Source organism: Neodiprion fabricii, chromosome 4 (assembly GCF_021155785.1).
Source record: "Neodiprion fabricii isolate iyNeoFabr1 chromosome 4, iyNeoFabr1.1, whole genome shotgun sequence".
NCBI lineage: Eukaryota > Metazoa > Arthropoda > Insecta > Hymenoptera > Diprionidae > Neodiprion > Neodiprion fabricii.
The window spans coordinates 36230189-36246693 of NC_060242.1; the positions used below are offsets into that span (position 1 = coordinate 36230189).

General features: G+C 38.9%; 1 protein-coding gene across 1 annotated transcript in view; it reads left to right on the forward strand.

The window, feature by feature from the left end:
* Positions 1–271: 271 nt before the first annotated feature.
* LOC124181166 overlaps positions 272–16505 on the forward strand; it is a 36557-nt gene continuing 20323 nt past the window's right edge. Inside the window, exon 1 of the mRNA XM_046567461.1 lies at positions 272–1976. Coding sequence (XP_046423417.1) covers positions 1397–1976 — 580 coding nt within the window. The 5' untranslated portion in view covers positions 272–1396. The remainder of the gene's footprint in view (positions 1977–16505) is intronic.

A 16505-nucleotide genomic window follows, 5' to 3' on the forward strand; every position in this document is an offset into this window, starting at 1 on the left:
GGTGATATGGAAATGCAGAAAAGTCGGTGTATAAGTGAATCGAAACGCAATGATTAGCAGGAATGCGGTTCATCGTCTCGCCAACTCGGAATCCCCCCGAGTCAGCGACGCAATCAATAATCTGGCCGTCTGCCGCTTCACCAAAAACTCGGCGCGGCCCTCGGTCTGGGTACAAGAAAGGCTCGCGGTTATCTGTCGAGCGGACAAGCGTCTGCCGTCCGTTTAGTTCGAGGCGCCTCCGTAGTTCGTCGCTAGCGACACGGTGGAGTCGGCGTTGTCACGCGTTCCCTCGGCTTTCGATACTCCAGTCGGTTTCGGCCGCTCGGAGTCGACTCCGGTGCGTTGCTCGAGTGACTGGCCTGGATTCGGCAGTGTGCAACGACGGGTTGCCAGGTCTGGGAGTAGTTCCCAGGGACGTCGTTTGACAGCTGCTCATGTCAGCTCCTCCGTTCAGGCTAACCGAGTGCATTTGAGAACGTGTATAATAATGAGAATCGCGTCGCTTTTACGGCGGCGCTTGTCTTACCATTAAACAGTACGCCCACGCCGGTCAGAGAGGATAGATCGATATGCGACGTTTCGAAGGTGGAATAGGATGGTGTTTGTTCGTTATGGCGGAATGCGGGTCTTCGTGAAGGAAATCTGTCGCGATTTTCACGCGCCTAATATAATAATAACAAAACGATCGCGGATCGTAATTAAACGCCAAATAATGCGACGGAAAAAAGTTATTTACACATATTCGCATTGTTGAAAACGGCGTCTCGTCGTTTCTTGTTGATATTCAAAGATTCTTTACTCGTTATACGAATCGCAATTATTAATTATCGAGTAATTAGTTTTCTCTACTCACTTTATTCTTCCTACGTAAAGATTATCCACGTTGCCATGTACAAATAAAAAGAAAATAAAAAAATAACGTGTTTTTTTTCCCTTAATTAAAAACATGTAACGACAATAACAACACGCTCAAAATCCCGTGACGATAATGAAAATCGCTAAACACATGATTTGAATTCATACCGACTACTTACAGTCAATCGTCGAACAGAAGGAAGAAAAACAAAAAACACTACCGTCGTTAAAATCATTGTTATTGTTGTTCTCACGCAATATCGGATAATGCATGTTTACGTTATTGCATAATTTTACACACGGTTAAAAGGCGTACACGCGAATGGCCGAGTACGAGTGAGAAAAACCGAAGGTTACATACCAATACATGATCATCCTCTGTAGAAGCGAGGAAGTTCGCAGGTGAGCGGCAAAGCTAGTGTGCCGTTAAAAGCGAAGGGTGATTTAAACGGAGTTGTATAAGAGAGGTGGAAGAAGAGGAATAGGGATAAGTGATTCCTGGAGCTGAAAGAATAATTAAAAAAAGAAAAAAAAAACAACAATGAAAGAACACTGCAGCGATCCGTCGTCAGATATGCCGAAGGGAAAGGGCTCCTCGCTCAAGTCGCTGAAATCCCTGCTGAAAAAACCCGGCCAGACAAAACCGAAGGGTCAGAAAAATCGCGTGGTGATAAACGAGAAGCTCAACGAATTCTTCGCAGCGGATTATATAATCCTTATCAAGGAGGAATGCTGCGCCGATTACGAGGAGGAGTGCGACTGCTGCTGCCAGGAACACGAGATGATAAGGCTGGGGAACTGCAAGGAGTGCAGGGCCGAGCTGAACCTCCAATTCGCGGGGGGCGGCCGTCCTCTCGATACCGATTCTGCCGGGGGTCAGGAACAAGTGTTCGCCAACGTTGACGGCCTCGAGGAGGTCGAAGCCAGGGCCGCGATCGAGGGACCCCCCAGGAGTCGGCAGGTCCAAAAACAACATCAGCGCCAGCAGGAAACCCTCAGTCCCCCCGAGGGATACAAGGACGTTTGCGATGAGGGAGAATCGGACGAGGTCGATCATCACCTACCTCCTCACCCCATTTGCGCCGAGTGTAATTACTATCATCAACAGACTGCGGAGACAGGTGAGCAAATTTTCTCTCAAAACGTAAAATCCTCTCATCCTCCTTAATTTTACTCCTAGGGCGCTAACGGTTCTTTTTTTTTTTTTTTTTTTTTAGGGGCGCGGGGATTCATTTTCCCGGGATATCCTAAGAATTGCGATCCCTCCATGGTTTTTTTTTTTTGCTATCATTGCCAAATGTTGTTACAACTCTGCAGGTTTTTTTTCCTTTTCTCACCGAATGCCATGGTTTGGTCAATTTTGTAGTTTTGAAATTGTTAATAATGTTTCCATTTTATATTTTTTGACTCGTATTGTGCAAAAGAAGCAAATAATACAAACATGTCTAGGAAAATCGTGATATTGTAGGAATTAAATCTATGAGATAATTAATAGTATAAATTTTAATCAGTGAAAATCTACTAATTCAAATTTGGAGAGTAGATAATGGTTACAATTGATATACATCCTATTGGGTTCTTGGAGAACTTGGAAAAGTTAACGGCACGAAAGATTGAATAAAACTGCAGGGTGCTCGTTCGTCTGAAAAATTTTAAAAGATTCTGAGATATAACGGCGTTCAGGGAGATTTAGCATATACTTGCAATTGTTAGAAATCTTGCGGAATGTGATGTGCGATGCGATCTCTAAATTTTTCAATCCTCATTAACAATTCAAACTAGCTGTTTTTAAATTTTCTCGCACGATTATCGACTTTTACTTATATGAAGAATGACGAGGATTGTATTCGTGACTTATGTGGAAATGTATGCTTAGGAACTAGTCTTGATTTATTTATATGTATTTTTATGCGTACTTGTAACGAGGTTGAAGTTAGTGACGTTATCGTAACGAAACATTGGAAAAAAATCACTATTTTCTTATCTTGATAATGATTTTGAAGGAACTAAGATTGGAAAATATGAGTATGTATTGTTTTATTACGGTTTACTGAATTTCAAACAGTGCCAAAATCGCTAACTTACGGTTTTTCTCGGCACGAATCGTTACGGTAACGTTACTAACTTCAACATCATTACTTACGACCTTTCGTTTTTCATTAGCGAAGTATTCAATTCCAACGTCACTTGAGGTCTTTGGTTTCTTACCCTTATGTTGGCTATTTTAAGTGGTCCAAAAATGCTGAAAAATTTTATACATGTTTCTTGAGGCCTCTAGTTGAAGATCCAAAAGTTTGTTCGCTTGGTTATTTATTTGGGAGAAAGCCGCGCGCCTTCTAGTTTACGAAATATACACATAACGAGAAATCACGCGAGCGCGAAAAACTCCCTGTGACAGGCTAAAGGTTAAAAATATGACAAAAGTATCGCGGTATGCGATATGTCGTTTAGAAGCATAAGACATCAAATTGCGTGGCTACCCCGCCGTTATTACGCAGATTCATTTAATGACATCAAACCTATGGTTGATTTTGCAAAAAATGTCATGCGTATGTTATGCTTTGTTAAACATGTATCAACCTAACTTATGACCTAAATCCTAAAGTTTTAAAATAACGATTAGGTATATCTCCCAGAAATGAATAATCGTATTACAACTTTTACATCCGAATTTCAAGATCAAATAAAAAAAAAAAAAAATCAGAACGTCTTTAGAGGCAGTGCGTATATACATACATATCTCATTAATCAACCCTAGTAGGTCACACCTCAATAGAATCGCATAACGGTCACACAGTGTGAAATTCACCCCCAAACGTGACATTTTAATTAATATAAAAAAAAAAATCCAGGCATTGTTTAAGGATCGCGGAAAAAGGTCTCTCAGTTTTCACAACCAGAAATGGATAGTTTAAATATTGTATAAAACACCGTCAAAGTTAAAGAAAGTGTCAAAAATGTCGAAACAAAAGGTCTTTATTTCGCACGAAGAATACCGCCAGGAGACCCATTTCCAGGACCAAGCTACTATACGAGGAGTTTGAAAAATGTTTCGTGTTAAAATTCATCCCCAGTGACCTATCAGTGTGAACACACGATGTTGCGCAACTCGACCGAATCATATACCATTACAAGTATTATCTCGATAACCAAATCCACGCACCTTCATAAACTATTACTTTTCAAATTCGATCAAGATTGCGGATGTATCTGAAATTATTCACGAGGCAAGAAACCATTCATCGAGAAGATTAACCTCCCTTACAACGCATACCTGCGATAGTTTCGGCTCTGATCGTGAGTGTATTGTGCGAGTTTGGTCCCCGAGGGATGTCCTCACGGACGCACACGCGCGTGCATATGTCTCTGTCGGTAGTAACATATGAGGAGCATTAGGTTTTCGTGCGTGGGAAACCCCGGTTGTGCAACGCGTATCGAGTTAACGCTACCATTATCTCTGGCGATATATATATATATATATATATATATGTATACGTATATATGTATGCGCATATGCACGTACACTCTTCTCCGTTTTACGCTACCTGGTATCGCCCACTTTCTTCACCCCGACTGCACCCATACGGGAGGGTTGTTGAACATAGATGCACCTTACACCCGTCATGCGGGACGACGTCCGCCCTCGTTCCTCTCCTTCCGTGACCGTGCGTGTAATCGAAAGACACGTGCGTGCACCGAGCACTGCCTGCTAACTATACTGTTTCGAGTCGAAGGAAATTTGCCAAAAACCCGCGTATCGTGACAGGGATTCATTCACGTACCTTCCTAATGTTTACGTAGAGTTTTAGAGTAGAGTTGAAAGAGGAGGGTATCTTTCTTTTTTCCTCCCTAAGCGGACGAAGGAAAGCCTCTTCTTTTTTCACACTCTGGCTGTATGTAGCTAGTTTCTTCCGTGCAGAAATGTGCCAAAAATATATCCGTTTACGTGCCAAGGTAAACTTTTTACCGGAAAGTCTTGCACCTAATCCTCTTCGGTTGGGGTTGGCCGTCTTAAAATTTTATGCACACACACACACATATATATATATATATGCATATAGCGAGGAAAAATTTTCAGTTCATTTACTATGTTTTTTTGCGGCACTTATCGTATGTGATATACCTACACCAACGGCTATAACGTTGTATATTTTCGTCAAAGAATTTTACTGCGGTTAAGGAAGAAGATGGCGAAAAGGGGATGTGGGGGAGTTAGGAATTTCATTGCGGCACGACGCGGTAAGTGCCGAGCCAATTTCAGCAAAATTCTCACTAGGTTCGTGCACAGAAGTGCCTCGCCTCCCACCATCCCCTCTTCTCTTCTCTAACTAGAAGCAGCTTCGCGTTTGAAATACGAGCTTGAGTTTGAGCCAAGTGCGTGAAATGCGAATATAGGTATATATAATAAATTTTTTTCTCCTTCTTCTTTCACTAATCTTCAATGAGTTATGCTCAACCGCGAAAGCTATACCGAAACTTCTTTCTTGGTACACCAGGCGTGTTACTTAATTATATATGTAATATACAATATATATATATATTCATGGACACGCAATATATTTCAGTTTTAGAAAGAAAAAAATAAAAAAAATGAAAAATAATGTTACACTTTCAGTTTTTCTTCCCTGTTACCACCGTCAATTTACCCGTATAAACCTACCTACATATCGCATTATTCGTTTCGGGATGAATATACACTGTATAATGAGAAGCCCGTGTACCGTATTCGCTGAAACTCGCACAATCTTTTCGCGAGACGTGATTTTTCAAACGCCTTTGCTGAGTAGGCGTAGAAAACCTGCCTATAGAAAAAGAAAAGGGGAAGAAACATTGGAAGCAGAAGGATAAAACTAAAGATCGCTTATACAACGGACAGACACTTGTTGAATAAATGAAAGAAAATATTGAGACACACACACACACACACACACACACACACACACACACACACACACACACACACATATATATTATAATTAGTTAACCATTAATTTATGGACAAATAATTTTTTCAAATGACAATATCATTTATATCGCGGATAAATAAAATATTTTACATAATATAAACAAAATTTTCATTTTTTGTAGTAAAAATTTTGCACCCCTCGGATTATTACCGTGCATAATGTGCAGGTGAAAAATTTCGAATGGTTTACAATATTGCTATTCGCAATAGTGCGATTTCAAATAAATGGCAGAAATATCCGTCGCCATATCTACCCGCCACCTCCTCCCGCTCTTTTTTCCTTCTTTCTCCAGATTTTACGTTATACTTGCGGTTTTATATTCTCGCCGGCTCCCGTTTCCCTTCCGCCTCTCCTTCTCTCCCTCCGGCTCTACCTCTCTCTCTCTCTCTCTCTTTCTCTCTCGATCTCTCTCTCCAAGGACGCGTTTCACTCACCGTCACCTCGCTAGTATTCTCCACTTCCTTTTCCTCTTCCTCTCCGAGGCCTCAGTCGATTTCCCTCTCCGCAACTTCCTTGTAGAATCGCAACACGTTATTTAGAATACTATTGGTTAACCCTTTGAGTCTCAGTGGTATGTATTCTTGCCACCTATTTTATATATATATACATTTTTTTGTATATTTAGAGAACACTTCGACATATTTCTTTGCGGTGTTTTCTTTATGTTTGATATTTCTGATAATATACTAATAAGTTTCAATACTCGAGTAGAATTATTGCTGTATAATGCAAATTATTATTGTTAGAAGCAAATTGATTGGATAAATGGTGAATATTGTAGGAATAATTTATTCTCGATATTGTTATCCCTTTACACGTATACATGTTTTACATAAATCATAAGTTTTTGGGGTAGCTGATTACGAATCTGAAATCAGATTTTCGAAATTGAGTATGGCCAATCCAATCATCGACCTCGAAAACTCCTGCATCGAGTTTTTTGATCGTATTCGATGAAAATTGAAATTTTCGGCTGCCATATTGGATACGCCATTTTGAATTTTCGTAATCTAATTTCAGATACGTAATCAACGACCCGAAAACCACAGAATATTATCTTGTTATAAAAGTTGACTTAGGGAAATAATGTGCGATTCAAAGGGTTAAATGGCAGTGAATCTCGTTTAGGAATTGTCGCAACAATTGTTTTGTTGATATACCTATGTGTATAAGCACATGCGAAATTTGCAGGTTATATTATGACATCCTACACTGCTTTGGCAAAATTCAAATACAGCTTATCGGCAAACACTACACACTATAAGTTTAGGATGCAGTGATTGACAGAGAGAGAGAGAGAGAAAAAGAGATTAATAAATAAATGGGTATATCCTAAATCCTCAAATGACCATTTCGAAAAATTTTCTTACTCCTATAATATCCGATTAGATTAAAGACAATATACAATAAACTGGCGACGCGACGTTGAACATTACCTTTGAAAGTAAATTTTTATACACATGTTATATTTATATACTCTGCATCGCTTGACTTGCTTCTTTTAAAAAACGTACCGAGAGCGTCAGACAAATTTTGACAAACGGTTCGCCATAACATGTCAGCTCTTGTCGCATCGTTTAAATTGAGAAGCGTAACATTTCGGATTACGTTGTTACATAGCGTATAAAATACGGTAAGCCGATTTGTCACGATTTTCGGCAATACGTATATCCTGTTATAATTGCCTCGCCTACCGGCCATGGAAGAAAGGGGGAGGGGTGGGGGGGGGATATTACCGTCGATTTTATAACATCTCACTGATAGCTATATGTGTATATATATATATATAATATATAGGGTGTTTATAGCCGTGTGAGTGTAAAATGCAATTTGCTTTTGCAACTGATAACGGGAATTGGATCTTTCTCGTGGATATTAACAAATGACGAATGCGATATTACGTAAATATGAAATTAATTAATTACAAAAATTGAGGTCGAGTTATTATACGCGTTTCAAACGTGAGTTGCTGCAGGCGTGAAACGCGTGCTTCGGGGGAAAATTCAGATTGGTTTAAAGGGATTGGAGGCATTAATTAATAGCATGCCGCATAACGTGTTAATGTTATATCTGCATATAGATTGCGTTTATACGCGGCCTAGTTCTTATTCAGAAGAATTTTCGCTGTACGAATTTAATGAGACACTTTTATTTTATTTTCTTAATCATTTTGGCATTGTTAAATATTAATTTATACAACATTGCAACCGCGTTGGTTGTGATTAAGAAATAAAAGTATTCATCCTACGATTGAAAAAAAAAACAGAAAACGTATGAAATTTAAGTATGAATATGTATGAATATTAAGTTTAGTTCGTGGAAAATAGTATATTCTCAATAACATGAACTATCATTGAGTGAAATTGAACAAATAGTCTGGTGGGTTTTAAACCATTTTCACGCAATTTGAAACGAAGGATAGATGAGATTATCAAAGTTCTTCTCTCACAATTTCATTATTTTCTATTTTTTTTACCTATTTTCAAAGAGATCTTCGTACAGCTTACGAATATGTGTAAATTTAATAAATATTCAATTTACGACTATCTGCGTGATGAAATTAATGAATAGTATCGAATTTTGGTCAACCAACCGTCGCGTCGTCTTTAAATTTTTTGTTCCAACCTTCTACTTTTTCTCCTCGAGATCTGCGATACACCGCGAATGAAATAGCAACGGTCCTCCTCACAGTCCTCAGCAGCTGCTTATTCATCTTTGTTTATCTACCGGGCCGCTGGCGTACGATCATATTTTCAATTACTTCGCCTTATAGACGCGGTTTCTGGTCGGTGAACAGGATCGACCCCCGGGATCGAGGGATCCGACGATCGTACATTACTCTCATCTCGCGCGCTTATCCCCCATCCCTGTATACATATAATATCTGGCGTTTGTCTCGATCGTCGAGAACCTTTCTTATCTAACGAGAGGCGAAAGAAAGAGATAAAGGAAAAGAGGAATAAGAAGAACAGAAGGCAATAATAAAAACGAAAAATGATAATGCTGTATATAAGATTTTAGCGGCATGCTGGTAATGAAAAAACGGATAATCTGTATTTATAAATTTACATTGATGATACCGTTTATTTTTTAATATATCTCCAATACGTGTGACGAATAAATTTTACCAAAACTTTACAATTCACGATATTTGATGAAAAATTTTCCGTGGAATTCCGTTGGCTTATTGTGTATTATTTGCCTATAAATTATTTACCAAAAAAGGATCGACAATAGCGCAAAATGGTTACGTCCACCGCGTTTTTTGTAATCCCAACAATATTCAAACGGTTTTTTTAACGATACCCGTTTTACTGAATTTTTCTAGTTACTGTAACAAATGAAATTTTTCTCAGTGTAGAGTGCATATTAATTAGCGATATTAAACAACCAGCCTGAGGGCCGTTCGAGTATTAGTTAACGCATTTTTTGCATATTTTTGCATCCCACCCTTAGTGGTAACGATTGGTAACGTTTGCTTGTTTTGCCCACTGCTGTTTCTTAAGGTTAGCTAACGCTTTTTGAAAAGCTTATTGGAAAATCGATTCATTACCTGGGATTGGCAGAAATTCCATTTATAGTCAAATCCTGACCTACAACACGTACAAGATGCATGCACGCAGTATTACATAACAAAAAATCACAATCTAGGTCGTGTCGTGGAACATTCATCTCCTCGTGTGTTTTTTCTTTCTCTAAGTATAAAGTTTTCGCTCGATTTTTAATTTTGGATACGTCATCACAAAACTGTGTAGTATATATTCATTATTTTTAGCCCGAATGATATATCGTAACACGGTGTTAAATTGCTTTTTCTTTAATATTGTTTCCATATCGTACAACATTAGTACATATATGTGTGTATAAATTTATTCGGTCAAAGTTCTTCCGGGCTTCCCTACGAAAACGATAAACGCAAACGACACTTTGGTGTATATCAAGAAATATATAACACGAGTTTGTATTTCGTTTTAGCTAAATAATACGTTATATATGTACAACACATGTTACTAAATTATGTAACTTATGTATAAAGGGACAAAATATTTTCACACATGTGCATCGATATTTGTGAAAATTTCAATGTATCTTTATGTTGTGTTGGGTAAAAGCGGATTGTTTACCACGCACACGTCATGCGTCATGCGTGTAAATTACACAAATACCATATATATCGTCGACCAGTTATTTTATCTCTTCGTTCGACTTAATTGTTAATTAACGTCGGTGCTAACGCGGTTATAAATGTAACCTGCGTTGTACGAATTGTATGTTGTTGACGTAACCGCGTAAAATTCATATCGTTCATCATCCGAACGCACTGTACTTTTATTAATCAATATATACATGTTATACGGATAAAAATTGCAGTTTATAATATACAATATTGATGAAAATTCGTGAGAAACTATAACTTAATCGACAAATGAAAATATCTCGGCCCCGCAATCGCCATTTCCATTTTGTAATATACAATATATGAACAGCGTTTAATCGCTGCAGTGCGATTTTGAAACAGTGCGTATAATCGTAAATTATGTTTACACGAGCCGCACGCTGGTTTGAATTATACGCATAGTTATATTATATAATGCAGGTTATAGTTGAAACACAATCGTCACGTTGCACTTACACTGTAACATGTAATCCTCTCTTGCACTGCGGGATCGCCGACGTATCTATGCAACAAGGTATGTACACCGTATTATCGAGCTGTAAGAACGACGACGTTAATTCCTGATGGGGCTTCGTATTATGTACAACGATAGGTATATATATATATGTATATATATATATTGGTTCGGGAAGTCCTTCCTCCTTTACTCGCCACACGGAAACCGGGTTCTGTTTCCCTGTGAAATGAAGAAGAACGTATGAAATAATAAAAACACCAAAAGAAAATAAGAATAAATCGTTTCTATTTAATTCAAGAAATGTACGGTTAAAAAAGGAAATTTCACTTAGTATTACACTGAGAGAAATTTTTAGTTACGGTTACCGCTCAGTCCTCGACTGTTTTCATTTTTAACCACAATCGAAAAATATAGTTTTAGGTAATTTTAACTTACAATTAGGTATAATATAAATTTCTCCACAGCGCATACGCGTGAGTAGGAATAAGTACGACATGGACGGAGTCGAGTTTTTGCATTAATCTGAGGCTACATCCCGTATAGGTAATAACGCCCTGCAGCCATGCCCTAGTCTAGCCTCTACACCGTATATCTACAACCTCTCGCTTTACCTCGTTCGAAATATCGCCGAAAGTAAACCGCCTCGTCGTCGACAAAAACGCCAGACGGGCTCTCGCCCGAAACTCGAGACGTTACGGTAGGTCTACGAAAGAGTCCAGGTCCAGCCGAGTATGCTCGTCTATGGCTTATGTCCTCCGTCCTCCGTCTGACGTACATACTACATTGTCACATACATGTATATTACAAGTTCTAGATATACGTGTGGTATCTGTTTCCTCTTTCGACATATATGTATATGAAAATGTAACACCGAAAGGAATATTCAATTAAGGTCAACAGACTTTTCGAACGTATGAAACTGACACCGATCTTTGGTTAAAAGTTTTGCGTGTGATCGAGTATTAATGTCGGTACGGCAAAATATAAATTTCTTTTCTTTTTATATCTTATTCTTGTTTTTTTTTTTTTTTTTTTTCATAGGTACGTACACGTAAGGAAATATTGACCGAACGTGTCACGAATTTTGTGCGAAGTTACGCGTAATACTAAATGATTTTTAGGCGAAGGTATGATGCGCCGTTTTTATCACATTTTTACTTTAGTTTGTGGCGAGGCGAGGCGAGGCGAGGCGGTAACAAATAGCCGTGATTAATTTTGATAAAATTTATATACCTAAATTTTGCGTAAAGAAGGGGAAAATTTTTTTAACCCGATGCGAATTAGACGAGCGTATAGGAAGATTATTCAGTTCGTGAGATATGAGTACAAGTCTGTTTTAAATAACAAGTTCCAATGAATCGTAGAGGGGAAAAAAAAACAGAATAAAAAAAAAAAAAAAAAATATGAGCGGCGCCAAATTCTTGATCGAAAAACGAAACAAGGACTGAAACATTTTTAACGCTGGATATTTTTATTATTCTACCGATAAATTTTCGTGCTCTTATTAGAAGCGTTTAAAATCATTGGAATTTCTTTTGTTTTTCATTTTTCTCTTCATTTAATTCACAATTTGCTTGTATACTTTCCAAACGAAACATATCCATCACAGCCATCTCATCACCGGGCTGAGGATCCGTTGTATTTTACAAAAAAAAAATTCACCGTGTACGAAAATTTCATGAAAATAAATACAGTGATATCGTTAATCGAGCGATTGCTTAGAAAAAAAGTTTTCCTTCTCGTTTTCTTTTTTTATCGAGACGTTCTGTAAACCGTTTCCCCTGTCCCCCCCCCCCCCCCCCCCCCTCTTTATTTAACATTTCTTTCGTTATCGTACGACGTACTAAAAGAGGGGAATAAAATAAAAAATCCTGCGGGTCACGGTCAGGTCGGAATGGGCTGGAACGTTCCGTATAAACTGTCATAATGTCGCGGCATCGCGCACGTAAATTCCGCACTCTTCGAAGCCTAGAGAGAGAGAGAGGGAGAGAGAGAGAGAGGGAGAGAGAGAGAGAGAGAGAGAGAGAGAGAGAGAGAGGGAGAGAGAGATAGAGAGGATCTGCTCGCGCCTTGCGGAGACTCTCTCTGTCTCTCTCTCTCTCTCTCTCCGTCTCTGACTCACTCGAATCGGATATTTCTCACGCACGCACTCGCTCGCTAGCGGTTTATAGTTCGCAAGCTCGCGCTTGCGCTACAATATTGAACTTGAAAGCCGTGTCCGAGAGGCGAGACCGCCTCTCCTACTCGCGGCAGCTCCAGCTTCTTCTTCTCGCCCAGTTCAATTCCTCCGCCTCCCCCCTCATCCCCCATCCGCCGCCACCTTTCCTCTCATCCTCTCGATACTCTCTCAGCCTGTTTGTTAGTAAGTATCCCCCGGATGAATGGACGGACCGACGACGAGTTCGTATTCTTACAAGTCCCCCGTGCGCCGGTCCACTTTTCGTACTAGCGAGTCGATATAGCCGCCTCTCCTCGATTACTATAACCTTTCTCAACGTACAGTGGCCCTGGTACTCCTCCTCCCCCCCCCCCCCCCCCCCCCCCCTTCTATCCTTCGTCGCGTATGCGTGCCAGAAAGGCTTGCTTGTCATGGCGGAGGGCGGCGGAGGGGGGAAGGTTGGGGGGGGGGGATCCTCGAATAATGGAGGGAACGCTGCTATTTATGGATTTTCTATAACGCGAAACTCAAATTTTGGACCAACTTTTTTGTTAACTGCAAGAGAGATGCAGGATGTTAAATTCGAGTGCTGTTGTATAATTGAACGAACCTGTAAAGAATTATAATTGAGAGAGTATAGTCAAATATAGCTAAATTGTTTTTAATAATGTGAGCAATGTGAGAAAAGCTTATACGTATACTGCGTATATGTTTAAACTAGATGTAATCTCGGATAGTGATAATGTCGACGTTCAATCTTCAAAACTAGATATTTTGGCATGATGTTTAAAAAATGAAAAGTTTCGACATGTACGTTATTGATATTTGAAATGGTAGAAACGTCGAAAGTCTTTTATTGCAAGTGTTTTATTAAACATTGGGTTGGCGAATATATTCGCTAGGCTTTTGCTATGTCAGACCGAAGCAAAAACCGAGCACGATCTTTTCGGTTAACCAATATTTCGATGCTTTTTAATATTTGAGCGATTAGATGTGTATAATATGGTTTTCGCCTATTCTCTGTGCTGTGCTTTCAATTCAAAGCCCGAATTCCAGTCAGACGCATGTCGTGTCGCATTATATATACGTATCACGGATTTCAAGATTATCCAAATTTCAAAGGCCTGAGACCGACGGAATTACACACTGGATTTTGTACATCGTGCAATTAGAGCCCCCAAAGACGTCTGAGAATCGTATAACAATAATGATAACAACAACATTGACAATCATGAATTCTGGTGTACAGAATCAAATGTGTCGAATGCAAATTAATTATTTATCAATATAGTTTATGAGAAAATTGTATAATCTGCATGAAGATTTGACCTGATATGCGAAGCATAATTGTTATTTAAGTTTATTTTAAATTAAAGTTTACACTGGTGTTGATTTTATTTTTTTGCGTATTTTTTCAACTACGTAACGAAATAACGGCACAGTTAATCCAAACTTTGAATGAAACACGTAGAATCTAGTTAGGTAGGTAAAAAATACCTATATTATCATGTACAACCCGGATGAAAAATAATTTTTAACGATGAGATAAAGTTTTTCTCTGAATTTTGCGAACAATACATATATACCGTATTGACGAATACCGAAGTTTGGCGTTTACCGATAACGAACTAGCATATTACGTAGGTATGTACGATATAATACCTATACCTACGCGATTGTGGAATCCGTTGCGCATAAATTCTCGGAGTTCCTGCCAGTTTCGAAGCTTAAATTATACGATGCAAGTTGAAGTAGGTAAAATTGACGAATCGATTTTCTCGAGTTACAAAGCTGGATGCGGAATTCCACCTTCGTCGAATTATAAACGGGAAGCTTCAATCGTTATTGTCATCGCGATCCTGGGATGTGATACGTAAAATTTGTTCATGAATTTTCGCGACGAAGATAATAATTTGAAGTTACAGGTATGAGAGTTGGTTTTGAAAAAAAAAAAATTGTTTTCTTGCTTCTGCGTACGATTGTAACAGCGATATCGTTCGGCTCTCTAAATATATGTTGACAATCTTGACATCGTAACGACAACGCTGCGATGTATCGACTTAAAATGAACCGTAAATTATATAACCTTTCAAGAATACACGTACATCGGCTCCTTCGAGTTCAACCACTACAGGCGGTTTGTAATAAAGACCGTAGCCGTGGTGGGTGGTTAAATTGAAGTTCGATAAAATAGGGATATTGAGCAGGAAATTCGAATTTCATATTTATGGAACCTCTATTATAATACCCACGTAAAAGGAAATCCAGATCACCAAGTCTGTGTGCATGTGAGAGAGATTCCATACAAGAACCTAAACGGCTTCGCGATTTTCCATGCCTTAGGTATATTATAGGAAAAGGAAAAGTCTGCTATACATTGTTTGGTGTAAATCTCGTTTGTTTTACTTGATGGTTGGAATTAATTAGTGACCGAGGCTTTGATGCCACGTCGGTAAAGGTATGAATTAATCTTCCAACTTAGCCGGAGGCTGAATGGCTGGATGCCTGGAGTATTCTGTCACTGCTGTCGGAATTGAGTCTATATTCACAGTTAAACGTGTAACCTACGTTATACACGAGTACGTGCATACCTGCATACACCTTGGATAATTTCTGATCATTGCATACGGCTTAATTTTCGATAGTATCGTAGTATGACTTGATATATTTGTCAAGGTATCACATATTTGCAAAAACGGTACAACGAAGTTATAGATACTATGTATAACGATGGAAAGACAAATTTCTTCTTCGTTGGTTCTGTAAACAAGCATATGAGGTGTTCCGTATTCTTTAAATACGGTGTAGAGTGTACAAGGACGTCTTTCATCGAGTTTTAGATTTTTATTGCTCACGAAAATACGAAAACCCATTTATCGAATCAATAGCCCCAATCTATTGGTTTCGAATTTATTTCATTAATTCTTTGCTAAAAAACGAATATTTCGATACACACATGCAATTGGGTAAAAAATATAAATTTACATCTCATTTGCTTTCTTTACTTTTGCGCTTTTCGTTTGGAAGTCACAGGCGAAACAAGTTATTGAAAAGTGAGGAAAAACGAATAAAATTGAAATCTGTATATCTTGCCCACTTCCATCTGTGCCTCAAAATCGTCATTTCTCAACAAAGAAGTCATGAGAAAAATTTCAAGCCAATAGTTTTCGTGTTTTCGGAAGCATATTGAGAGTCAAACCCGTGGTTCAAAAATATGAAACTCGGTAAAAAATGTTCTTTTTCCCCGCTCTACGTCATATTTGAACATAAAAAAATCACCAATGTTGAGGGTCAGACGTACGTCGGTTTCGGGGTGGAATGCCTCATACACATACTATCGGTATTCCAAACTGACGCATTCCCGTATCGCTGTATAACGAATCGTCCGACGATTCGGCGAGAGCAGCGCAAAAATCTATGTTTAGAATGTTCGTTTGCGTTTTATTCGACGAGAAGCGAAGAGAGCTCGGTTATACTAATCGGCTCAATGTTTGGCATACATAGTTACACGGTTTGAAAATCGGTTTTCCGTCCAAGTCCAGCCTGCGGGAACTTGTCTTCAGTGTGTAATGTGTATATATACGTATGTATACACGTACAGTGTACATACAGGTATACATATCTCATTCCTATGGTATACTCGAGAGAAGAGAATTCAGAGAGGACGACTGCAAGGCACTGCAAATCCGATTTTACAGAGAAAGATCGATTCCACTTGCTGCAACAACTCCTCGAGGTACTATTGTGGATATGTACAATACTTGCTTGCTGCCACCGTTGTTGATGTCGTCGCGGCAGCAGAGAAGTGAAAGCCAAATGGTATCGACGAATTTCCGAACGTATTCCACACAGTTAGCGAACTGTTTTTGCCGCAACGTTGTGCAAACGAGG